Source organism: Nerophis lumbriciformis, linkage group LG15 (genome assembly GCF_033978685.3).
Source record: "Nerophis lumbriciformis linkage group LG15, RoL_Nlum_v2.1, whole genome shotgun sequence".
Taxonomy (NCBI): domain Eukaryota; kingdom Metazoa; phylum Chordata; class Actinopteri; order Syngnathiformes; family Syngnathidae; genus Nerophis; species Nerophis lumbriciformis.
In genome coordinates this window covers 8337755-8363963 of record NC_084562.2, presented here as the reverse complement: position 1 = coordinate 8363963, position 26209 = coordinate 8337755, and the positions used below count along the sequence as shown (strand labels likewise).

The 26209-nt window shown below is 39.4% G+C and overlaps 1 protein-coding gene across 1 annotated transcript in view; it reads right to left on the bottom strand.

Annotated features, from left to right (window-relative positions):
• itga11a (integrin, alpha 11a) overlaps nucleotides 1-26209 on the bottom strand; it is a 191696-nt gene that overhangs the window by 35055 nt on the left and 130432 nt on the right. Inside the window, exons 17-21 of the mRNA XM_061974906.2 lie at nucleotides 20126-20265; nucleotides 10191-10301; nucleotides 10018-10103; nucleotides 9735-9945; nucleotides 9564-9662 (exon numbers count right to left, since the gene is read on the bottom strand). Of these exons, the coding sequence (XP_061830890.1) occupies nucleotides 9564-9662; nucleotides 9735-9945; nucleotides 10018-10103; nucleotides 10191-10301; nucleotides 20126-20265 (647 nt within the window). The remainder of the gene's footprint in view (nucleotides 1-9563; nucleotides 9663-9734; nucleotides 9946-10017; nucleotides 10104-10190; nucleotides 10302-20125; nucleotides 20266-26209) is intronic.

Sequence of the window (26209 nt, the reverse complement as noted above, 5' to 3'; positions counted from 1 at the left end):
TTGCTAATGTATCAAGCCTACAATTTTAAATAAAAATACCTCAATTTGAGGTTTTCTTTCAGTATTTTTTAGGTGGGATTAAAAATAATTAGAATTAGATTAATTAATTACAGATCATAATTATTTGATGCATAAAACGCTTTATGCACTATTATCAAGCATAAAGAGCGGCATGAGTGTACATCATTGTTCAGGCGGGAAAAACTGGAGATTCAGGATTTGAATTACTTGCCTTATGCAGTCCTTTATAACAGGGCCGGCCCCTGGCATAAAGACTCTAAGAAGTCGTTTAGGGCCACATGATTATGCTACATGATTATGGCGACCAGTCACTTAAGTAGTTATTCATCAACATGGTTGTCGTGTTCGCTTGTTCTACTTTGATGGAGTGAATTGTTAGAATTATACTTTGTCTTTGCAAAACTTTGATTCAGCGTTGATCAACATGTCCTTTGTAATAGTTGTACTTAAGTTTAGCATCCCATAGAGATAATTGCTAATTTAGCTTATCTTCAAACACCGTGATTATTAATTAAAACAAAAAGAAATGTATAGCTAGAGCATAATCCTTTTTTTTCCTGACAGTGCACCTTATAACCCAGTGCGTCCAATGTACGGAATACTTCTGGTTTTGCTTACTGACCTCGAAGCAGTTTTATTTGGTACATGGTGTAATGATAAGTGTGACCAGTAGATGGCAGTCAAATATAAGCGATACGTGTAGACTCCACTATAATGGCAATGTGACTCAAGTAAACAACACTAACGTATTATTTGTTCCATTGAAAACATAGAACATTACACACAGTGCTCAAAAATCTATCAAAATGTTTTAGTACGACTTTGGTAAGCTATGAAGCCGCACCGCTTTATGCGCTTCAACATATGAGTATTATTATGGTGTGTGTATAAGGTAAGACATATCTGCCATTTTGTTTTGCAATATTATCCAAAAACAACTTTTCTAACTTTCTGATACCTTCTGATCTGTCTTTGGGCTCTGCATAAATCCTGAAAAATTTTGCGCGTCCGCTTTTGTAGTCCGTACACCGTAGTCGCTAAGCTTCTTGCTTTTCTCTATCTTCTTGTTATGGGGCATTCACCCTCCGCTGTTGCCATTTCTAATATAAATTAGTGTAAAGTTCTTACTTATATCTGTCAGTAAACTTGCCATGACAGCACTAAAACATACTGGTATAGTGAGTTTACATTATTCACCCAAGGAACTTTAGTTATGAGAGAGTTCCGGTCGGACAGTTTTTCACGGGACACATTTCCGGCGTTGTTTTTGCACTAGTGAACCACGGATGAGGAGACGCTGCTCCGTTATTGATTTAAGTAAAGTCTGAATGTCATTAAAACAGTTAGCTCCATCTTTTGACAATTCCACTCCCGTCCTTGCACGCTACACCGCTACAACAAAGATGACGGAGAAAAGACGCTGCCGAAGGTGAGCCACGTAAATAAGACCGCCCACAAAATGGCGCATCCTGAAGCGACTGTCAGAAAGCGGCTTGAAGATGATCTGTAAAACATAATCTATGCAACATTGTGACCAAAAAAACACCATTACATGTTATGTAGACCACAAGGAAGTGTTTTACATTTAGTTTAATTTAATAATAATAATATGACTCCTTTCAAGCGCCCTATCATCCGGTGCGCCTTATATATGAAAACAGATTAAAAATAGACCATTCATCGACTGTGCGCCTTATAATCCGGTGCGCCCTAAGGTCGGGAAAATACGGTAGATTTAAAACAAAAAGTTTTTAAACAATTACAAACAAATATGAGAAAACTAGTTAATTTATCTGTCCATGCAGCTAGTTAATTTTACTTGATAACCCATTTTAAATTATGATTTGTTGATCTAGAAATAGCAGGACTTTTAAGATTGAAATAAGAATTTTATTCTGAAAACAAGTATTTTACACTTGGAATTTTGCAGAATCTTTAAACAAGATTTTCAAAATGAGAACAAACAAAATATCTTATTTGAATAGTTATAATCTAAATTTTAAAGTTTTTAAACTATAATAGACAAATACATATTATTCATGGTAAAATTAAGATTATGATGTACAGCTAATGACAAAAAAAAAGGTAAATAGTCCTTAAATAGACATGCTCAGTGGCCTTGTGGTTAGAGTGTCCGCCCTGAGACTGGAAGGTTGTGACTTTAAACCCCGGCCGAGTCATACCAAAGACTATAAAAATGGGACCCATTGCCTCCCTGCTTGGCACTCAGCATCAAGGGTTGGAATTGGGGGTTAAATCACCAAAAATTATTCCCGGGCGTGGCCACCGCTGCTGCCCACTGCTCCCCTCACCTCCCAGGGGGTGGACAAGGGAATGGGTCAAATGCAGAGGACAAATTTCACCACACCTAGTGTGTGTGTGACAATCATTGGTACTTTAACTTAGCATCAAGGGTTGGAATTGGGGGTTGAATCACCAAATGATTCCCGAGCGCGGCCATCGCTGCTGCTCACTGCTCCCCTCAGCTTTCAGGGGTTGAACATGGGGATGGGTCAAATGCAGAGGATGATTTCACCACACATGGTGTATGTGTGACTATCGTTGGGACTTTATCTTTAAACTTTAAAACTAGGGAGATTTCTAAAGATAAAATGTTAAACCGTGGCAAGTGACAAATAATTTGTAAAGCAAGCTGCAAATATTGCAGCGCAATGTGGAGAGGGACGACTGTATTGCAATATTCACTTGGCTGCACAGAAGTAATTGTTTTGGGCCACGAAAACTGCTCTTATACGTTTGGATTACGTACCAATAACGCCTCCTTCAGCCGGCGTGGAAATAGGATGAATTAGAACATTGAGAAATTCGTGGTGGAGTTTATAGTCACTTACACACGTAAGGAGAACCTATTAAAGTCCCAACAAGTCTGACATGTTTACTTGGGTTCCACAACTATTTTAAAGGGACTGACATCAGAAAAGCCTTTACAATAAGCCTTGTTTGAACCCGCTCTGCATTCTGGAAGTTTCCTTGGACTTGTAGCTCTGGACGGTGTTCAGAGTGAATGACTGGGTATGAATCACATGGGAGATTTTAACACTGACAGGAGACCACTTGGTTCAGTTTGTCGGGAAGCGGCTATCGAGAAATGCGATATATTTGTAACCCGGGGGAACCACTGCTGTTTGTGATAATAGTGTGGTGAGGACATTGCGTAAACTCCTTCAGTCATTGTCTGAACTCCGTTGCTTGAGTCGTTGTCAGCAGTATGCCCAGACATCAATGGGATACATGGCTTATGCGTAATCTGCTTTCAGTTTTATATATTTTAATTGCACCATTCAGCGGACCATCAGTGTCATCCTTATCAAGGGTAATTCAAACATCACCTCCGAGTAAGAGAAATTCGACACCTTCCCGGAAAGTGCAATCGGGCAAGCGGTGCCTCATAAATAGATCACAGACATTAGAAGCCTTTGGAAAGTCTTGGAAACGACGACGACTGAGCGTAAGAATCAGAAACAGATGACAATGAGGAGTTTCTATTCTCTCACCTGTTCTAAGAGGCTGCTGAGGAAAGAACGGTTCTATTTATAAGAAGCAAAGGGCTCTTCCAATGATTTGTCCATAAATATCTTTGCAAAGTAAATTTGGCTTCAAAAAGTGAGCCTGACTCGCATGCAATGTGTACAAAATGGCAATGTGACAGGCATATGTTATGGCCTCATTCCCAGGAATTCTCCAAGCAACATAAAGCAAAGTTGTAAATCATACTCGTGATCATATGTCTTTTACGCAGGATGGTAAAAATACGAATAAATATTGCAGAAATGAGGTCCAGATTTGACCTCTGCAACACACATCGCATATAAATAACAAATGTTCTTTCCTATTTGCTTCCCTGACTTTCCCTAAAGCTTTTAACTCCTTTTTATGTCCATTAGGGACAGCAGTAGCTCAGTGCGCAAGGACTTATTGGAGAGATGCTAATCTGCTTAAAGACTACTACTGAAGTGCCCTTGAGCAAAGCACTGAACTCCCCCGCTCCCCCCCGTTTCAGCCAAAAGGTGCAGTTACGGTTTGCACGCCTCCTCACTCTGACATCTCTCCCTGACTGCATGTGTGTGGTCGACGTGCATGTAATATAAACATCAGAGTGTACATTGAATTTGACCTGAGGGATTATAATCAGTATATTCAACGTAACAAATGCATATTTTTTGCAAGCCTCGATACAAACTATAATGCTTTGCCTTCCTGAGGTCTTATAAGGTTACTTGAGGAAATTACCATTTGAGTGCCAGAACAGATTTTTGTTGGATGAAATGTAACCACACTCTAGAAAGAGACTAGTACAATTATAGATGGAAATTGGCTGTGTTAAAGTATTTCAAATGAATTCTGTTCAACGTTAAGGACTGAATTAATAACATTTATACAAATTCCCACAGTCATGCTCTATCAGTGAAGACTAATGTGACAGGCCAGCTTTCGTGTCAGAACTCCCTTTGCCATTACCAAAGCTCGTTCAGGCTTAGTCGGCGAAAAGCACTTTTCTTTCTTACGTTTTGCAATCGGAGGTTTAACAGCATTCTGCAAGCATAACGCAACCGATGCCGTCATAATATGCTCCGTGTGAGCCAAACTGTAAATAACGGTAGGTCATCATTTCATTAAAAATGCTCTTCTGTGCAAAATTTATCGTTGACGTGTTACAAATTCTGCAACGCGATTATGAGGCGCGACATTGGCACTGATGTCAAACAACAGAGCAAATGAGATCTTGGTCTGGCCTGTGGTTTTTAGCTTCCCAATGCGTGGGGTTTGTACTAAATTGTCGCACAATAAAAAGCTTTGTGTCTTAAATGTTTTGGGGTGAAAATAACAGTATTTATATTTATTTCTATAAAAACATTGGGCCTTACAATGTCTTGTTTTATATCCCTAGATTGCACATTTGAATGTGATTTCCTGATATCAGTAGAAGCATTTAAAGGCCTACTGAAACCCACTACTACCGACCACGCAGTCTGATAGTTTATACATCAATGATGAAATCTTAACATTGCAACACATGCCAGTACGGCCCTGTTAGCTTACTAAAGTGCAATTTTAAATTTCGCGCGAAATATCCTGCTGAAAACGTCCCGGTATGACGACGCCTGCGCGTGACGTCACGGATTGTAGAGGACATTTTGGGACAGCATGGTGGCCAGCTATTAAGTCGTCTGTTTTCATCGCAAATTTCCACAGTATTCTGGACATCTGTGTTGGTGAATCTTTTGCAATTTGTTCAATGAACAATGGAGACAGCAAAGAAGAAAGCTGTAGGTGGGAAGCGGTGTATTGCGGCAGGTGTCGTGCCGGATAACGCACCCCCGCTGTAGAATGCACCCCTTGACTGTTGTGCCGGATAACCCAGCCGGTGTTTCATTGTTTACATTCCCGGAAGATGACAGTCAAGCTTTACCATTGGCCTGTGGAGAACTGGGACAACAGAGACTCTTACCAGGAGGACTTTGAGTTGGATGCGCAGACGCGGTACCGTGAGTACGCATGCAGCTGCGGCTTCCAAACATTTGATCGCTTGCCCGTACGTGCATGCCGCTATGTGCATGTCACGTATGTAACTTTGGGGACTTTGGGGAAATATATGTGCTGTATAAACTTTGGGGAGGTGAACGGTACTTTGGGCTGTGGGATTGAGTGTGTTGTGCAGGTGTTTGAGTTGTATTGGCGGGTTATATGGACGCGAGGGGGGAGGTGTTTGTTATGCGGGATTAATTTGTGACATATTAAATATAAGCCTGGTTGTGTTGTGGCTAATAGAGTATATATATGTTTTGTGTTTATTTACTGTTTTAGTCATTCCCAGCTGAATATCAGGTCCCACCCGCCTCTCACAGCATCTTCCCTATCTGAATCGCTCCCACTGCCCTCTAATCCTTCACTCTCACTTTCCTCATCCACAAATCTTTTATCCTCGCTCAAATTAATGGGGAAATCGTCGCTTTCTCGGTCTGAATCGCTCTCGCTGCTGGTGGCCATGATTGTAAACAATGTGCAGATGTGAGTAGCTCCACAACCTGTGACGTCACGCTACTCGTCTGCTACTTCCGGTATAGGCAGGGCTTTTTTATCAGCGACCAAAAGTTGCGAACGTTATCGTCAATGTTCTCTACTAAATCCTTTCAGCAAAAATATGGCAATAGCGCGAAATGATGAAGTATGACACATAGAATGGACCTGCTATCCCTGTGGTAAATTTTAAATGTGCTTTATATATAAAGTTGATTTGATTTGATTTGATTTAAATAAGAAAATCGCATTTCAGTAGGCCTTTAAGTCCCATGTTAAAACTAATTTGTATACGCTAGCCTTTAAATAGACCGCTCTTTTAGACCAGTGTATCTGCCGTCTCTTTTTCTGCTCTGCCCCCCTCTCCTGCGTGGAGAGGTTATTTGGTGACCACAGATGAGGCGCTAGCTGTTCAAATTCGGGATCCTGGGTGGACCACTCATCCGTGCACCAGTTGGAGAAGTCTCTGTGCTGCTGACTTGTCTCTATTCAAGATGATCCCCTGCTGGTCCCACTATGGACTGGACTCTCACACTATTAACTAGATCCATTCGAGGGGGGGTCCCCTCCAAGGTTTGTCATTGTATCCCCTTGGGTTGAGTTTTTTCTTGCCCTGATGTGGGATCTGAGCCGAGGACGTCGTTGTGGCTTGTGCCGCCCTTTGAGACACTTGTGATTAAGGGCTATATAAATAAACTTTGATTGTTTGATGTAAATGTTCTTCATTAGTAAGTTACCTCAGTTTTTGTTAGCATTTCAATCCAAAACGTCAGACAAAAACCAAATCACGTGTTAACCAAATCATGGGGGTTATATTGATTTTGTACTCAATAAAAAGAGCACATAGACTGGGTCCTCGCAAAATGATACGTACAATGTTTTACCGTACAAAAACTAAAACGGTACTTAAAAACCGGGGCAACATTTTGGTGAAAGTTTTAATTGAAAACCAAATCATATATGAAGAGGGTCGTACGGAAAACAAGGTACCAGCAATTGCTTGTGTTCTGACAAGTGACTTCTTTGTGGAAGTGAAAATAAGTGGTGGTGAACCAAGTCAATATGGCTTGGTCCTGACTATCTGAGTACGCAAGAGGCCTAGATTTACCTGCAAAAGCAGATATGAGCAAAAAATCTAACTATACTTTATCAAAAAAAGATTTCTTGAGTCATATCAAAGATTAGCCGTTGGTCGCGTTCCCAGGCATGAAGTATCTTGTGCTCAAGACGCAAGTATACACGACAAAACAGAAGAAAACTTGGAAAAGCATGGAAGTCTACAACTTCTTTGTGTGTGGCTGAGTCAAGGAAATTGGTATAAAGACTCGCCCAGATAAATCATGCATTGTTTTTGCTCGGGTAGGGTTGCACTTCACCATTTAACTTTGCGTCTACAGCCACGTTTGTTGGTGTCCCATGCGCTGATTACAAGTATGCGTGTTTTCCCTGTCTTTATGAAAATATAACTGCAGATGTCAACATTGTGTATGTGCTGAAAGCTTCATTTATGATTGTTGCGTATGGTAAAAGCTTTAATCTTTTAGGTTTTGGTCACATTTGCTTTTTTTTATTTAGACTTGCCAAGTTGGTGCGTTTTGAAACACTCGTAGCAAAAACGTGTTTTAAGAAATACAAATAATATCAAGCTAATACTTAAATAGGAAATATTATATAACCAACCTTTAACGAAGTGATCACTGCAAACTTGTGGGTTCTTCAACTCTTGTAAAATCTTACTCTCTTCCGCCCTTCTTGATTACCTCTCGAGGAACTCTGAAGAAACGTTTATCCTTTTCGCAATTTGAACGGTTCGTACATCCGAAAACAACGCAAGCATAGGGTATTTTTCTTCGAGAAAGACTAAATGGTGCCTACTACCCATTGAGAACAGACGCTGGCTTGACCACCACGAGTATGCAATGATCCGGACTTGAGTCGGATGTGACGTCATATGCAACCCAGCAACTGATTATTGTAGTTATCGATTAATCTACCGATTAGTTTGTTCGATTAATCGAGTAATCTGTTAAAACACACTTTATAGCCTTAAGGCAGTGGTTCTTAACCTGGGTTCGATTGAACCCTAGGGGTTCGGTGAGTCCGTCTCAGGGGTTCGGCGAAGGTCAAGACACACCCGACTCATTGTGTAAATAAAAACTTCTCCCTATCGCCGTGTTATGGATACCCCCAAACAATATTCCCTTTAATTTTCCATCTGATTTGCAGGTGTGTAAATGTTAGAATAATTATGTATAAGTTATCACACAACTCTTATGCTTAAAGGCCGTTGCTATAATTATTATCAATTGTGCTGAAGTTGTACTTTTCTATCTGTGCAAAGGCACAACTTGTAATCTTGCTTTGCGAGTTGTCTCGTGTCAGCAGTTTGTTTCCAGACCCTGCCTGCTGACAGCCAAGGACGGACATCGAGTACCTCAACGCAGACAAAACAGAGACAAGGCGAAATCACGAGTGTCAGCACATTTCCATTCTGAATAATCATATATTTTGTCTACTGGGACTGCTTGCATTACCCCTCCCTTCCGAAGCAACCTCAGTGATGTTAACTAGGGACCTCCCGAATAAATAGAGGAGCACGTGGTGCTGTACCTTAGAGCGTAGGGGGAAACTGTAACTGAGTGTACAGCCCAATACGTCTCTCCTCATGAGTAAAATTCAACTCTGTCTCTGCTTGATTCCTTTCTTCTTGTCTTGTGTAATAGATAGTTTGGTGTTTGAACCTGACAGTAATTTGTTGTGAGTTCATGCACTGTATTGGTTTTGTTCTTGGAACAAGGTGATGTTCATGCACGGTTCATTTTGTGCACCAATAAAAAAAAAACATATAACATTGTCTTGAATTAAAAAAAAAATAATTTAATAATATTTTTCACTAAAGAAGGGTTCGGTGAATGCGCATTTGAAACTGGTGGGGTTCGGTACCTCCAACAAGGTTAAGAACCGCTGCCTTAAGGTAATATAGGGAAAAAAGTTGAGATGACCATATAACATTCATTGTATTCTTTCTCATATACTGTATTCACAGGATTAACAGTGAAATTAAAAACTTTTAACGTGTGCATTAATAAGAATTAAAAATAATATATCTGCAGTTTGCCGGCATACAGATCACGGAACCCACACACCACCGCACTCAAAATCAAATGAATGTTCCGGGCAAATCTTCTCCTTTTTTTTAAAATTAATTTGTATTAGTTGAACGCTTTAAAGATTTTTTAAATAAACAGAAAATATATCAAAGTTTTTTCTAATCAAATTATTCAATGTACCGTATTTTTCGGAGTATAAGTCGCACCGGAGTATAATTCGCACCTGCCGAAAATGCATAATAAAGAAAGAAAAAAACATACATAAGTTGCACTGGAGCCCGGCCAAACTATGAAAAAAACTGCGACTTTTGGTCCGAAAATTACGGTAATCGATTAATCGTTGCAGCTTTAGTGCCAATGTCCTTCCCTTATTCAAAGTGGACGTTATCTCACCTGTGCCTTCGACTTCATAAATGGAGCACTGACATTGCAGATCTTCACATGTCTCAGTTTGTCCTCGATGTAGCACTCAATCTTGACATCAGCATTGTCCTAGCACCAGCAATACACAAAGTCATTGTCTGTCTTCACAAAGCAGCTGGACTCTGCATGACGAGCACTTACCTTCAATATGAGGCTGGAGAAGCGCAGATTGGGAGAGTAGCTAATGTTGAGGCGAGCATTGTAAGCATTTTCTCCTTTATTCTCTAATCGAGCATCCACCACCATCCTTCTCCTGTTAGCTTCTAGAACCCGCAGAGATCCTTCAGTGCCTCCTTCGTTGAGATGGCGGCAGAAAGCGCCCCGAGATTGTACAGGCTGCGAGCAGAACTGACTGAAAGAACAGGAAGATGTATTAATAATATATGAATGTATATTTGTTCTGATGGATTATGCGTGTGCCTACGTTCGAGTCATCAGGTCTGTCATACTCTGCAGTGCGAGGTCCGGCACGCACCGGTCATCCTCGTCACAGCCATTCCAGAAAGGCAACTAGCAATAAAAAAACATTCTTTAAATATTGCTGTATCGGTACCTTTTTTTTTTTTTGCAAGTTCGAAGTTTTCTTCAGTCTCTCACCTCAGTTTTTGACACAGTTGGCCAGCTTTCATCGAGAACTGGTCCATTGTCCGCATCCCACAACCCAACTTGTACAGTAAACACAATTGGCCTTGCATAGTCTGTGGTTTCCTACGACATAAAACATTGTTTTTGTGATCAAGCAGCAGACTTAATGGCATTAAATGCTTGAATTTAACAAATGTATAAATATTTCAGAAAAGTTAGTGCGTTGAATGCAGGAGATCCAAATAAACCAAAAAATAGTTTGCTGAATGAACACATTATTTTAGATCAGGGATTCTCAAACTGGGATCCGTGGACCTTCAAGATTGGGGGTCGGTAATTTTCTTTTGCATTAAATTCATGAAGTTATGGCATATTTGCTCAGTGGATTTGTGGTTATAGAGTGTCCGCCCTGAGATCGGTAGGTCGTGAGTTCAAACCCCGGCCGAGTCATACCAAAGACTATAAAAATGGAACCCATTACCTCCCTGCACTCAGCATCAAGGGTTGGAATTGGGGGTTAAATCACCAAAATGATTCCTGAGCATGGCCACCACTGCTGCTCACTGCTCTTCTCACCCCCCAGGGGGTGGAACAAGGGGTTGGGTCAAATGCAGAGGGTAATTTCACCACACCTAGTGTGTGTTTGACTATCAGTGGTATTTTAACTTTTATTGTTAAAAAGTGTATAAAGTATATATAATATACTGTACACATATTCGTATATATGTTATATTTTATATCGCTATATTTAGCCTATTTATACCTGCATTGTCCTTTCCATCCTTACACTTTACATCATTGTAACTGAGCTACTGTGTTGAACAATTTCCCTTGTGGATCATTAAAGTTTGTCTAAGTCTAAGTCTATAACTGGACATGAACTACTAAGTCAGGGGTCTCAAACTCATTTATACCGAGGGCTGCTGGAGGTAGAGTCCGGGTAAGCAGGTTAATCACTTGAGAATCACGTTTCTACCACCTGAATAAATTGTTGACACTTCAGCTTGCTTAACGCTAGTTGCTCTTTGTATTGCCAAATTAAATTTTTGTGTTACAACGTTATTGTACATAATGTCTAGTTGGATTTAAGGTATATAATATATTTAACTATAGTGGTACTTCAACCTATGCATATTATGTGGTACAAGCTGCGTCTCGTATTTTTTTTTTTTTAATGATTAACTTGCGAGCATAAACTTAATTTACAAGCGTCTGTGTAGCTAGTGAGCGTAGTAAATGAAGTACGGAAAAGCTGCCCCCAAAGCATTCGGTTTTCTTGCTATCCATCCATTTTCTCTCTTTCAGGGTGACACGGGGCTGGAGCCTATCCCAGCTGCTCTCATTAGCTTAAACCGTATTTTACGGACTAAATAAGCCTAACCCACTTAATTTTAGAATACTTTTTTTTTTTCATCTGTAGATATATACCGGTACGTTGTAAAATGAGATATTAACATATAAATATTCTGTAATTGTTTATTTACATACTTTGTTTCTAAATGAGGCCTGTAACATGGCAGTAAAACGGCTGATCAAACAAAACAGAAATGTCATTGATGTCTTTATTCATCTTTTATGAGATGAATAAGATGTTCTCCTTTTTTTAATAAGGTTCAAGATGTTTATCAGGATTATTCTTCCTTGTACTTTGCAAACACTTTTGAGTTTGAACAGTTTCTTAAAGTGGATACTTTTAGAACATGGTTTCCTTTCTTTGCTTAATCCATTTCATAATTTAGCCGTTAGCGAAGAAATACTCATAGATTAGCCACACCTTTGCATAAGCCGCAGGGTTCAAAGCTTGGGGAAAAAGTAGCGACTTATAGTCCAGAAAATACGGTCGTTACAGATCGACATATATTTGCTCTCCAACCTTAGGAATTGTGTGTTAATGCTAAGAAATATAAGATATATCAGATTTGCACTGACTTTGCAAGGCAGTTCGAGCCTAACAATGCTAGTTGGAAGCTGGAAGAGCCACTGTATTAGCCATCACAATTTGCCATGGCGTTTGTTGGAGTTTTAGACATGACTCTAAATCGCTCATTTCGCGCTGTACACACTTAGGGCCTGGTCTGCTGACAGTTTGCGTGTACTAAACGTGCAAACTTCATAGTGCGCGCAAAGCTGATCTATGGGTGTCACATAAATATTGAAATATGTCAAAACATCTGTATTTTTGTCCGCATTTGGTTTATAACATCTGCTATATTTGCTGGGGTTTGTCTGTTTGTAGAGATGTCCGATAATGGCTTTTTTACCGATATCCGATATTCCAATATTGTCCAACTCTTGATTACCGATTCCGATTCACAGTTGTGGAATTAGCACATTATTATGGCTAATTTTGTTGTGATGCCCCGCTGGATGCATTAAACAATGTAACTTTACCATGAATTGATTAACGTGGACCCCGACTTAAACAAGTTGAAAAACTTATTTGGGTATTTATTATTGAAGTCACAAAGTGCATTATTTTTTTAACATGCCTCAAAACAGCAGCTTGGAATTTGGGACATGCTCTCCCTGAAATAATCCTAATACCCACTACAACTATGGGAAATACTATACTTTGACTTTCACAAAGTGCATTATTATTTTATTTTTTTAAACATGCCTCAAAACAACAGCTACAACAACAATGAATGCACACAGCTTCAGTCCAGAGTATTCTAGAGCATTGTTTTTCAACCACTGTGCCGCGGCACACTAGTGTGCCGTGAGATACAGTCTGGTGTGCCGTGGGAGATTATCTAATTTCACCTATTTGGGTTAAAACAATTTTTTGCAAACCAGTAATTATAGTCTGCAAATGATGTGTTGTTGTTGAGTGTCGGTGCTGTCTAGAGCTCGGCAGAGTAACCGTGTAATACTCTTCCATATCAGTAGGTGGCAGCAGGTAGCTAATTGCTTTGTAGATGTCGGAAACAGCGAGAGGCAGTGTACAGGTAAAAAGAAAAGGCATTGAAGCTTAGGGAAGGCTATGCAGAATGAAACTAAAACTGAACTGGCTGCAAAGTAAACAAAAACAGAATGCTGGACGACAGCAAAGACTTACTGTGGAGCAAAGACAGCGTCCACAAAGTACATCTGAATATGACATGACAATCGACAATGTCCCCACAAAGAAGGATAAAAACAACTAAATTCTTCTTGATTGCTAAAACAAAGTAGATGTGGGACATATCGCTCAAAGGAAGACATGAAACTGCTACAGGAAAAAAACAAAAAAAGAGAAAAAGCCATTAAAATAGGAGCCCAAGACAAGAACTAAAACACTACACACAGGAAAACAGCAATAAACTCCAAATAAGTCATGACGTGATGTGTCAGGTGGTGACAGTACACCTACTTTGAGACAAGAGCTATAGTGATGCATGCTTGGTTATGGTTTAAAGTCATATCCAACAATTGCGACAACGACTTTTTACTGTCAACTGAGTTTCGTTTTTTTTAATGGTGTCTGCTGGTGGTGTGCCTCCGGATTTTTTCAACGCAAAAATGTGCCTTGGCTCAAAAAAGGTTGAAAAACACTGTACTAGAGCATACTTGCCAACCTTGAGACCTCCGAATTCTGGTGATGGGGTGTGGGGGGGTGGGGTGGGGTGGGGGTCGGGGGGTGTATATTGTAGTGTCCCGTAAGAGTTAGTGCTGCAAGGGGTTCTGGGTATTTGTTCTGTTGTGTTAATGTTGTGTTACGGTGCGGATGTTCTCCCGAAATGTGTTTGTCATTCTTGTTTGGTGTGGGTTCACAGTGTGGCGCATATTTGTAATAGTGTTAAAGTTCTTTATACGGCCACCCTCAGTGTGACCTGTATGGCTGTTGACCAAGTATGACTTGCATTCACTTGTGTGTATGTCGAAGCCGCATATAATATGTGACTGGGTCGGCACGCTTTTTGTATGGAGGAAAAGCGGACGTGACGACAGGTTGTAGAGGATGCTAAAGGCAGTGCCTTTAAGGCACGCCCCCAATAATGTTGTCCGGGAGAAATTCGGGAGAATGGCTGCCCTGGAAGATTTTCGGGAGGGGCACTGAAATTCGGGAGTCTCCCGGGAATATCGGGAGGTTGAAACCGATACCGATAATTTCCGATATTACATTTTAAAGCATTTATTGGCCGATAATATCGGCAGGCCGATATTAACGGACATCTCTATCTGTTTGTTTACTTTTATTAATCACTGAACTCTGACTGACAGGGTACTAAATCCTGTCCCATAGCATAACATAGCTCAAAAAGTTAAAAGCAGATTTTGATTAAACTTTCAGAGAATGTCAGAAAATGTCATCACCCAGAGTGCACCTTCTGCATGGTAAAAATAAATTCTGTTGTCTAGGTGCTGCTTCTGTATAACCCAGAGAAGGTGGCGCAGATTATGCTATAATAATTATTCTATAACCCCACAGGTCGGAGCAGGATTACAGGAAATCAATGTCCCCATGGTGACAGCCGGTTGATTGCGTAAAAAACCTAAGTCTGCACAGCTTTATCAGTCTTAGTAGATCAACTGCAACATGCCCACTAATCGTACACACAATTGTTATAGTTTGCAAACATTATTTTTTACTTGTTATTTGGGATTTTAGTAGATCAGGTCCTGAGAGCCCAATTCGTGTTACTGATCTACAGTAGGGAATAGGGCTGTGAATCTTTGGGTGTCCCACGATTCGATTCAATATCGATTCTTGGGGTCACGATTCTATTCAAAATCGATTTTTTTCCGATTCAACGCAATTCAAAAACGATATTTTCCCGATTCAAAACGATTCTCTATTCATTCAATACATAGGATTTCAGCAGGATCTACCCCAGTCTGCTGACATGCAAGCAGAGTAGTAGATTTTTGTAAAAAGCTTTTATAATTGTAAAGGACAATGTTTTATCAACTGATTGCAATAATGTAAATTTGTTTTAAAATATTAAATGAACCAAAAATATGACTTATTTTATCTTTGTGAAAATATTGGACACAGTGTGTTGTCAAGCGTATGAGATGCGATGCAAGTGTAAGCCACTGTGACACTATTGTTCATTTTTTGTTATTTTTATAAATGTCTAATGATAATGTCAATGAGGGATTTTTAATCACTGCTATGTTGAAATTGTAACTAATATTGATACTGTTGTTGATAATATTCATTTTTGTTTCACTACTTTTGGTTTGTGTCTCCTCTCAATTGCTCTGTTTATTGCAGTTCTGAGTGTTGCTGGCTCGGGTTTGGTTTTGGAATTGGATTGCATTGTTATAGTATTGCTGTATATTGTTTTGTTGGATTGATCAATTAAAAAAAAAAAAAAAAAATTAAAATGAGAATCGATTCTGAATTGCACAACGTGAGAATCGCGATTCGAATTCGAATCGATTTTTTCCCACACCCCTATTAGGGAAGGTATTCATAAGGCACCATTCCTGGGTGGATCTCGCGTGGGATGAAGAGGTGGGTTAAGCAGTTTGCAGTGCAGTCTGCTGAAAATTATGGAAAGTGCCACTCTACATAGCAACTGATGCTGTGGTCAAAGTGAGAAATGCCACAAAACATTTTAAGACATACAACACTCTACTGCCTTTTGGCGGCGAAATTAATTAGTGCATGCCTCAAATTCGTCATGTTTCATGTGTCAGATAAACCGCGACGAATGGGGCCATATGAATCCACTCCCTACTTTAAACCACAGAATTGACAAATGCTTAAATCCATCCACTTCATCAAGAGGCCAGCAAAGGCCAAAGCAGTGAACCTTACAAAATATGATGACAGTGATATCAATCATCATTGTGTAAAAGTTCAACCAATTAAGTTAGCTTAAATTATTTATTTTTTTAAAGTGGCTTCATTTGGAATGCTAAGGTTGTGTTATTATTTTTTGAAACTTTCGTTTACACTGTGTTGTGAAGTATTTAGGTGTAAATGTTTGACCTAAAGATACTTGATATATGTAGCACAGAAGGCAGATTATTACGGCGTTGAGGGGCTGTGCCAGCAATTTGAGAGTTCCAGGTTCGATTCCAGTTTCCGCCATCCACTGTCATGTCCTTGGGCAAGACACTTCACCCACCTTTCTCTCAGTGCCGCTCACATTGGTGTATGAACGTGAATGAACGGTTGGTGGTGGTCGAAGGGGCCGTAGGCGCAAATTGGCAGCCACGCTTCCGTCAGCCTACCTCAGGGCAGCTGTGGCTACAAATGTAGCTTACGAGTGTGAATGTTGAGTGGATGTGAAGTGAATGAATGATGGGTCCTTAGTTCTCAGTGAAGCGCTGTGTAAATTGAAATCCATCATTATTATGCATATTATCTATCTATGGGCTAACAAGTGAGTCCTTAGAAAATGTTCCCTACCATAAAGAGTCTTGTAAGTTTGAAAACCTCTGCTTTCCATCAACATATTTAACATCATGGTGTAAAGTCAATGCCTTACCTGAGACACACTTTATTCATTATTCCAAATGCATTTAGTGAGTCTTGCTGAAATAGCTGCGAGAAAAAAAAACATTCTCACGGTCGCCGCTTTGTGCTTATTCGCAATCTCGAAACTTGTATTCAATATATTAATATATGTTTTGAATGAACTGTACATGTGTAAAAATGGGAAGTGTACGTCCACTCAAATCTAAATGAAATGCATTCATCCAGTAAATGCGTGGCGAAGTTGGTAGAGTGGCCGTGCCAGCAATCGGAGGGTTGCTGGTTACTGGGGTTCAATCCCCACCTTCTACCATCCTAGTCACGTCTGTTGTGTCCTTGGGCATGACACTTCACCCCTTGCTCCTGATGGCTGCTGGTTAGCGCCTTGCATGGCAGCTCCCGCCATCAGTGTGTGAATGTGTGTGTGAATGGGTGAATGTGGAAATACTGTCAAAGCGCTTTGAGTACCTTGAAGGTAGAAAAGCGCTATACAAGTATAACCCATTTATTTATTTATTTATTTCTCAATTATTTTCTGTTATGTTCCCTTTGGACGAAAACAAAATATGCCCCCCCACGCTCCACTGCAATATCATTTGTCTAAAAAATTGGCCTTGTGGTTAGAATGTCCGACCAGAGACTGGAAGGTCGTGAGTTCAAAGCCCGGCTGAGTCATACCAAAAACTACACTGCAAAAACTGAAATCTAAGTAAGATTGAATATCTCAAACAAGCGTGATATTTGATTATTTTCTGTCTGATAAGATCATTCTTCTCACTAAGCAGATTTTATGTTAGAGAGTTTTACTTGTTTTAAGGGTTTTGGTCCTAAATGATCTCAGTAAGATATTACAGCTTGTTGCTGAGATTTTATGACCTATATTGAGTAAAACATGCTTGAAACTAGAATATCGACTGTTGCAAAGCTGTGTTATTAACACTCACAAGTATAAAACTACATTTTTAAAGTAATAATTTCTTACTTCAAGCATGAAAAAAAAAATCATGATGCCGAGCGCATATCATTATGTAAAGACAATGGCTCTAGCATTTACTTAATTTAAGAATATTTTTCAACATATTTAGCAAAACGTTGGGTTTTTTTTCAACCAAGAAATGTGCACTTGTTATTAATGAGAATATACTTATTTTAAGGTATTTTTAGGTTCATTGAGGTTAGCTAATTTTACTTGTTTTGGAAAGTCTTGACAAGCCAAATTTTCTCGTTGTATTGGCAGAAAATTTTGCTTAGTTCAAATAAAATACCCCTAATTTTTGTATTTTTTTTCCTTGTTTTTGAACACTGACTTTTTGCAGTGTATAAAAATGGGATCCATTACCTCCCTGCTTGGCACTCAGCATCAAAGGTTGGAATTGGGGGTTAAATCACCAAAATGATTCCCGAGCGCGGCCACCGCTGCTGCTCACTGCTCCCCTCACCTCCCAGGGGGGGAACATGGGGATGGGTCAAATGCAGAGGATCATTTCACCACACTTACTGTGTGTGTGACTATCGCTGGGACTTTAACTTTAACTCTGCATAACATTGTATCATGTAATGTCTTTAATTAACAACCAAAAAAAAAGAAATATGGCTTTATCAGCATTGTTCTTCAGGGCATCAATTTTGACTAAAATAAAACCTTATTTAAACTGTAAAAAAATGTTTACATACATGAACCATTTGATATTGAATAAAAAAAAGGTAACACTTTAGTATGGGGAACATATTCACCATTAATTAGTTGCTTATTAACATGCAAATTAGTAACATATTGGCTCTTAATGAGTCATTATTAAGTACTTATTAATGCCTTATTCTGCATGGCCTTATTATACAACCAGTAAACCATTAACTAAGCGTCTTCCCTCAATAAGGTTAGGATTAGGGTACTTAGAATATGTTCCCCGGCTTGGCTGCGTGGGGGCGGTGGTCCCTGGTTCCCTGGGCACCACACCTACTGTTTGTGGGTTGGGCTCTCGGGGAGGCTGGGGCTGTGCTCTGGCTCCCACGCACACTGGGAGTCGAATATATTGTACATACAAATTCACATATACTCCCACATACATACACAAATACAGTACATATTTACATACTTAAAGTTCGTACATCCACACGCACATTCAATATACAAACATACACATACACATACTGTACATATACACTAACTGTACAAACACATATACACATTCTGTACATATACAAGTACATATGCATACGTACACTCATGCACATAATCACGTTTCATCAAACATATATTTACGTTGTTGCCCTAGGGTAAACTGGGTATAACACATGGCATACTGACAAAGCTTAACCTATTGTTACTATAACAATCTACAAGGTTAATGTAGGTTGCTTCTCTTTCTTCCCCTTCACTTTTCTGCATTCTTTCGTATCTCAAGTTATCATTACGTATATGTATTGTTGCATTTGAACAACTGTATTGTTGATAATAGAGGTAAATTATTGGTATTGTTCATTATCAATAGTGTTATTTCTATTGGTATTTGTATTGCTCCATTTGTAGTGTAATAATGCTCATTGTCATTTCTGTATTATTTTTTATTTTCGCTAACTGCTTATTTGCTATCACTTTTACCATCATATTTGTACATGTCGTATTTGCTGATGTTGCTCTATTGTTGCTGTTGTGTTTGCTGTTGTTGTTTTTGGCTCTCTGTCTAATCCCCCTCTTGTCCCCACAATTTCCCCCTCTGTCTTCTTTTTTTTCTCTTTCTATCCCCTCCTGCTCCGGCCCGGCTGCATCAAATGATAATATAAATAAATTTAATAAAGTCAAATACAAATAAGGCAACAAGAGAAGTATCCTACACTTTTCTTTTGTAAAGTAAATCTGAACAGCCGGCATGGGCATCTACATCAACTATATGATTTGCCTGAGAAGCTGGACAGGACAAAAAAAAGAAAAAAAGAAAAAAAAAAAGAATATGTGTCCAAATAACTCTAAATTAAGTCTTTGTTACTTAGAATATGTTCCTCATACTTAAGTGTTACCAAAAAAATACAAAACTCTATAATTAATACTAGATGTAAATTGATACGCATCATTAACAGCATTAACTTATTAACATATAAAATACTTTAACCTATAAAAAAAAAAAAAAAAAGAAAAAAAAAAGTTTTTTGTAAATGAAAATGAAGTCAGGATTGATGGCGACTAGGAGCACGGTTTGTAATGCACAGCTTTTGGAAACGGGGTTTGAAGCATGACACTGATGAAGCATGTTTCCTGGGGTCTGAATTTCCTCTTGGGGAGTAATAAAGTATTTTTGATTCTGATTCTGTAACATCGCACCGCGCCCCCTCAGGGCGACCCACCCCACTATTTGAGAGGAACTGGTTTAAAGTTTGTTCTTATACATCAAACATTCCAACCTGCAATTATTGATTGTATGGCAATTCTTAATAAGATTTAAAACAGTTTCAAAAATGTTTTCCAAATGAATCTTTTAAATTTGGAGCATTATGGTAGTCTGAGTACAGTAAGTGACATTTTCAACACAGGTCTTACCATGACATGGAAGTAGATGTGCTCACACCTTTCCTCACCGGGAAGAAGTGTCAGGTTTTGAGGCTGAGACTTGCTTGGGTTGTCCAGTATGGCCCGAGGATTGAACCGTCGCTCCGCAATGGAGACGTTATATTTGATCCCTGAGAGGTCACAAGAGGCGTTTGGACAAATGTTAGGAAAGATCCCACGAGTTTAAGTATCTCTGCTGTAGACTAAGGGTAGACTAATTGTAAATCCCTGGCTAATGGCGTCACTGTGGTGGTGCGCTGCAATTTTAAAGTGACCGACTCGTACAATCATCCGAATCCTCAACTCCAGAAATGACTCATTTCCAAACCACATTGTTTCAAACAATTTCCATGTCCTACTGGAGATTTTATTTGCAAATGAAAAAACTAAGTGATGGTGAACTTAAAACTAGGGTCAACCAGCGACTCAAAAGAGGTTCGCAGACCTTGCCTTAATGTGCTTCTCAATAATACAAACATCAGTTCATACTGATAAAAGTTCCTCATAGCCAGCTCGGTGTTTTTATTCTTTCAAGCAGCATTTATGTCGCCATTTTCTATTTCTGCAACCAGGGACTCCTTGAGACATTGTGCTTATAACTAGGAATTAGTGTTGTCCCGATACCACAATGTATTTCAATACTTTTTGATACTTTTCTAAATAAAAGGTAACCACAAAAAATTGCATTATTGGCTTTATTTTAACAAAAAAATCTTACGCTACATTAAACATATGCTTTTTATTGCAAGTTTGTCCTTAAATAAAATAGTGAACATACAAGACAACTTGTCTTTTATCAGTAAGTGATAAAACAAAGGCTCCTAATTAGTTTGCTGACATATGCAGTAACGTATTGTGTCATTTTCCATTTTATTATTGTGTCAAAATTATTAAGGACAAGTGGTAGGAAATAAATTATTAATCTACTTGTTCATTTACTGTTAAAGGGGAACATTATCACCAGACCTATGTAAGCGTCAATATATACCTTGATGTTGCAGAAAAAAGACCATATATTTTTTTAACCGATTTCCGAACTCTAAATGAGTGAATTTTGGCGAATTAAACGCCTTTCTAATATTCGCTCTCGGAGCGATGACGTCACAACGTGGCGTCACATCGGGAAGCAATCCGACATTTTCTCAAACACAGAGTCAAATCAGCTCTGTTATTTTCCGTTTTTTCGACTGTTTTCCGTACCTTGGAGACATCATGCCTCGTCGGTGTGTTGTCGGAGGGTGTAACAACACGAACAGGGACGGATTCAAATTGCACCAGTGGCCCAAAGATGCGAAAGTGGCAAGAAATTGGACTTTTGTTCCGCACACTTTACCGACGAAAGCTATGCTACGACAGAGATGGCAAGAATGTGTGGATATCCTGCGACACTCAAAGCAGATGCATTTCCAACGATAAAGTCAAAGAAATCTGCCGCCAGACCCCCATTGAATCTGCCGGAGTGTGTGAGCAATTCAGGGACAAAGGACCTCGCTAGCACGGCAAGCAATGGCGCCAGTTTGTTCCCGCAGACGAGCGAGCTAAACCCCCTTCGACCCTAGCTTCCCTGGCCTGCTGACATCAACTCCAAAACTGGACGGATCAGCTTTCAGGAAAAGAGAGCGGATCAGGGTATGTCTACAGAATATATTAATTGATGAAAATTGGGCTGTCTGCACTCTCAAAGTGCATGTTGTTGCCAAATGTATTTCATATGCTGTAAACCTAGTTCATAGTTGTTAGTTTCCTTTAATGCCAAACAAACACATACCAATCGTTGGTTAGAAGGCGATCGCCAAATTCGTCCTCGCTTTCTCCCGTGTCGCTGGCTGTTGTGTCGTTTTCGTCGGTTTCGCTTGCATACGGTTCAAACCGATATGGCTCAATAGCTTCAGTTTCTTCTTCAATTTCGTTTTCGCTACCTGCCTCCACACTACAACCATCCGTTTCAATACATTCGTAATCTGTTGAATCGTTTAAGCCACTGAAATCCGAGTCTGAATCCGAGCTAATGTCGCTATAGCTTGCTGTTCTTTCCGCCATGTTTGTTTGTGTTGGCTTCACTATGTGACGTCACAGGAAAATGGACGGGTGTTTATAACGATGGTTAAAATCAGGCACTTTGAAGCTTTTTTTTTTAGGGATATTGCGTGATGGGTAAAATTTTGAAAAAAACTTTGAAAAATATAATAAGCCACTGGGAACTGATTTTTAATGGTTTTAACCCTTCTGAAATTGTGATTATGTTCCCCTTTAATATCTGCTTACTTTCTCTTCTCACATGTTCTATCTATACTTCTGTTAAAATGTAATAATCACTTATTCTTCTGTTGTTCGATACTTTACATTAGTTTTGGATGATACCATTAATGTGGGTATCAATCTGATACCAAGTAGTTGCAGGATCATACATTGGTCATATTCAAAGTCCTCATGTGTCCAGGGACGTATCTACGAGTTTATAAACATAATATAATTTAAAAAAACCCAAAAGAAGATGTTGTGATGCCAAAAAATATTAACGTAATCATAGTAGTATCGACTAGATACATTCCTGTATTTGGTATCATTACAATGGATGTTAGGTGTAGATCCACCCATGGCGTTTGTTTACATTTTAATGCCGGTGTGCTACGGTGTGTAGTGAAACATGTTTAGCTATTCCTCGTCCTGCAGGGATGATACTTGTAAGAAACTTACTTTATTTGGCGCCATGGAGGCGAGGATTAGTGATTTAGAAGTAGCTACAACACTGCAGACTGCAGCTGGACTTTAGCCGCAAGCTAGCTAGCCATGTCTTAAAGCACCTCTTCCTGGTACTTTTCAGAGGCGGTATAGTACCAAATATGATTAATTAGTATCGCGGTACTATACTAATACCAGTATACCGTACAGCCCTACTAGGAATGAGTACCGTAACTCTGCACCGGTGTGGATGTAAACGGCAGTAACCTATGGCGTTATATTTGTGTCTTAATATTGATGTAGCAAAGGCAGATTTTAAGGACATAAAAATATGTTTTTTTCAAGCACAGACATTATATTTTGAAAATAAATTAAACTCACGCGAAAAATATGTTGTTCTGAGCAAATATTAAAAAAAAATAAAAGTGTTTGCTTGTTTGCTATTATCCATATTATTATTAAAACATCTAAAAGCAGACATGTAAAGCTGGGGTGACAGTAGTGATATACTGTATGGGTTAATATCAGAATGTCGAAGGACCTCCGTGCTCTTCGCTTCCTTTTGCACCGAAAGAGACACTAATATTCGACCATTGCAGACATCTTCATGCACGGAGCTTTTTTCAACGTTTAGAGCAGTGGTTCTTAACCTTGTTGGCGGTATCGAACCCCACCAGTTTCATATGCGCATTCACTGAACCCTTCTTTAGTGAAAAATAAAATGTTGTTTTTTTTCAAATTCAAGACAAAGTTATATGTTTTTGGTAACACTTTAGTATGGGGAACATATTCTAACTAACAAAGACTTAATTTAGTGTTGTTTGGACACTAGGGGAACATATTCTAAGTAACAAAGACTTAATTTAGAGTTATTTGGTTAGGGTTAGAAGGTTAGGGTTATAATAAGGCCATGCCGAATAAGGCATTAATAAGTACTAAATAATGACAAGTTAAGAGCCAATATGTTACTAATTTGCATGTTAATAAGCAACTAATTAATGGTGAATATGTTCCCCATACTAAAGTGTTACCATGTTTTATTACTGGTGCACAAAATGAACCGTGCATGAACATCACCTTGTTCGAACAACAAAACCAACACAGTGCATAAACTCACAACAAATTACACACCTGCAAATCAGTCTGACTTCTGCTGTTGCCGTATCCGTAATACACCGATAGGGAGAGGTTTTTATTTACACGATGAGTCGGGTGTGTCTTGACCTCCGCCGAACCCCTAGGGTTCAATCGAACCCAGGTTAAGAACCACTGGTTTCGGATAAAAGCCTTACATCTTATTCTTTTGATTTTTACACCTAAATAGCTTACTTCATGTCTTATTATATGTCTTACTAATGTGTGGCTCTAATAATGTATCCTTTTGAACTATGTTTTCAATTTAAATCATATTAGTTGTTCGTAGACGCTATTAAGACACAAATATGACGCCATAGTAACCAGGCCAAAATAAGATGAGGCTATCGGCGCCTCATTTCGGTGCTAAACAAATGCAGACTGCAACAAGTGCTTGAAATCAATACTGTGCAGAAAACAACTTGTAGGTATCGGCACGCAGAGAGTAACAGTCGTTTTAACAGCAGCTTGATTTACAACACCGCTAGAGCCGTAGCGCTAGTCACAACAACAACAACACTGCACTTCCTCGCTATGCATCACGATCAAAGTGAGTGTGGCGCATTCATGAACCCCGGAACTGTGAGCATTAACATTACAACACAAGCAAGTCAATTGTTCTATACGTGCTCTATTGTTGCTGGTTGTGCTGCATAAAATATGACAATTTTTTGATTTACTTATTTTTGACTGTGTTAAAAAACGTAAATTCCGGACTATAAGGTATGGCTTTTTCCCTACGCTTTGAAGCCTGCGTTTTGTACAATGCTGTGGCTAATTCATTGAGTTTTACGGGTTCATAAACTTCACATGCCACCAATAAATGTAGCTTCATAACGACAGACAAACAAAATTGCCAAACTAGTCACAGCGGACCAATGAAATTGTCCACATTAAATCAAACACAACCATCCAATCGTTCAGTCTGTCATTTAGCGTGTTATGGACTCACCCCCATCATGGCTAAGACACAATTAAATGCACACGGTGGAGCCCCAAAGCCAAAGGAAGCAGATGCCCCACTGAACTGCAACCCACCACCACTAACTGGCCCTGAAAGGCTGGACTTCCAGAGAGGGCACAACGAATCAACCGCAAGTCTCCGCAGAAAATGACCACAGGTACCCCTGCGCAGATACAGGCAAAGTCTCTGCTAATATTTAATGTTTCAATTTGTACACCTGCGGATTATAGACACGTGCAGCCAATACATCCATCCATCCATTTTCTACCGCTTGTCCCTTTTGGGTTCGCGGTAGGTGCTGGAGCCTGTCTCAGCTGCATTTGGGCGGAAGGCGGGGTACACCCTGGACAAGTCGCCACCTCATCACAGGGCCAACACAGATAGACAGACAACATTCACACTCACATTCACACACTAGGGCCAATTTAGTGTTTCCAATTTAGTGTTGCCAGTCAACCTATCCCCAGGTGCATGTCTTTAGAGGTGGGAGGAGGCCGGAGTGCCCGGAGGGAACCCACGCAGTCACGGGGAGAACATGCAAACTCCATACAGAATGATCCCGAGCCCACGATCGAACCCAGTACCTCGGTATTGTGAGGCACACGCACTAACCCCTGTACCACCGTGCTGCCCCAGACAATACATTTATAACATAAAATTAAGTTGGTGTGGCTTACTAGGTGCACTTTATCGTCTGGAAATTACGGTATTTATTATTTTATTCATATTATTGAAGTATTTAAATTACTAGTCCGTTCACAACTTCAACAGCACAAAATTCTGTGAGGATAAAAATGCATTTTTTTTTAAAAACAAAAAATGCATGTTTCAAAAGAAAATTAAAAATTAAAAAATTCTGGTTTGCACTGTTTCACCGGCACTGTTTAGAACAGTGGTTCTTAACCTTATTGGAGGTACAGAACCCCACCAATTTCATATGCGCATTCACCGAACCCTTCTTTAGTGAAAAATAAAATGTTTTTTAAATCAAGAAAAAGTTGTGTTTTTTTACTGGTGCACAAAATGAACTGTGCATGAACATCACCTTGTTCAAAGAACAAAACCAACACCGTGCATGAACTCACAACAAATCACACACCTTACACACATTACCATGAATTGATTAACGTGGACCCCGACTTAAACAAGTTGAAAAACTTATTGGGGTGTTACCATTTAGTGGTCAATTGTACGGAATATGTACTGTACTTTGTAAACTGTACTGTTTCATATAAAGTATTCTCTTCCTTTGCAATCTACAAGTAAAAGTTTAAATCGATCAATCAAAAAACCTG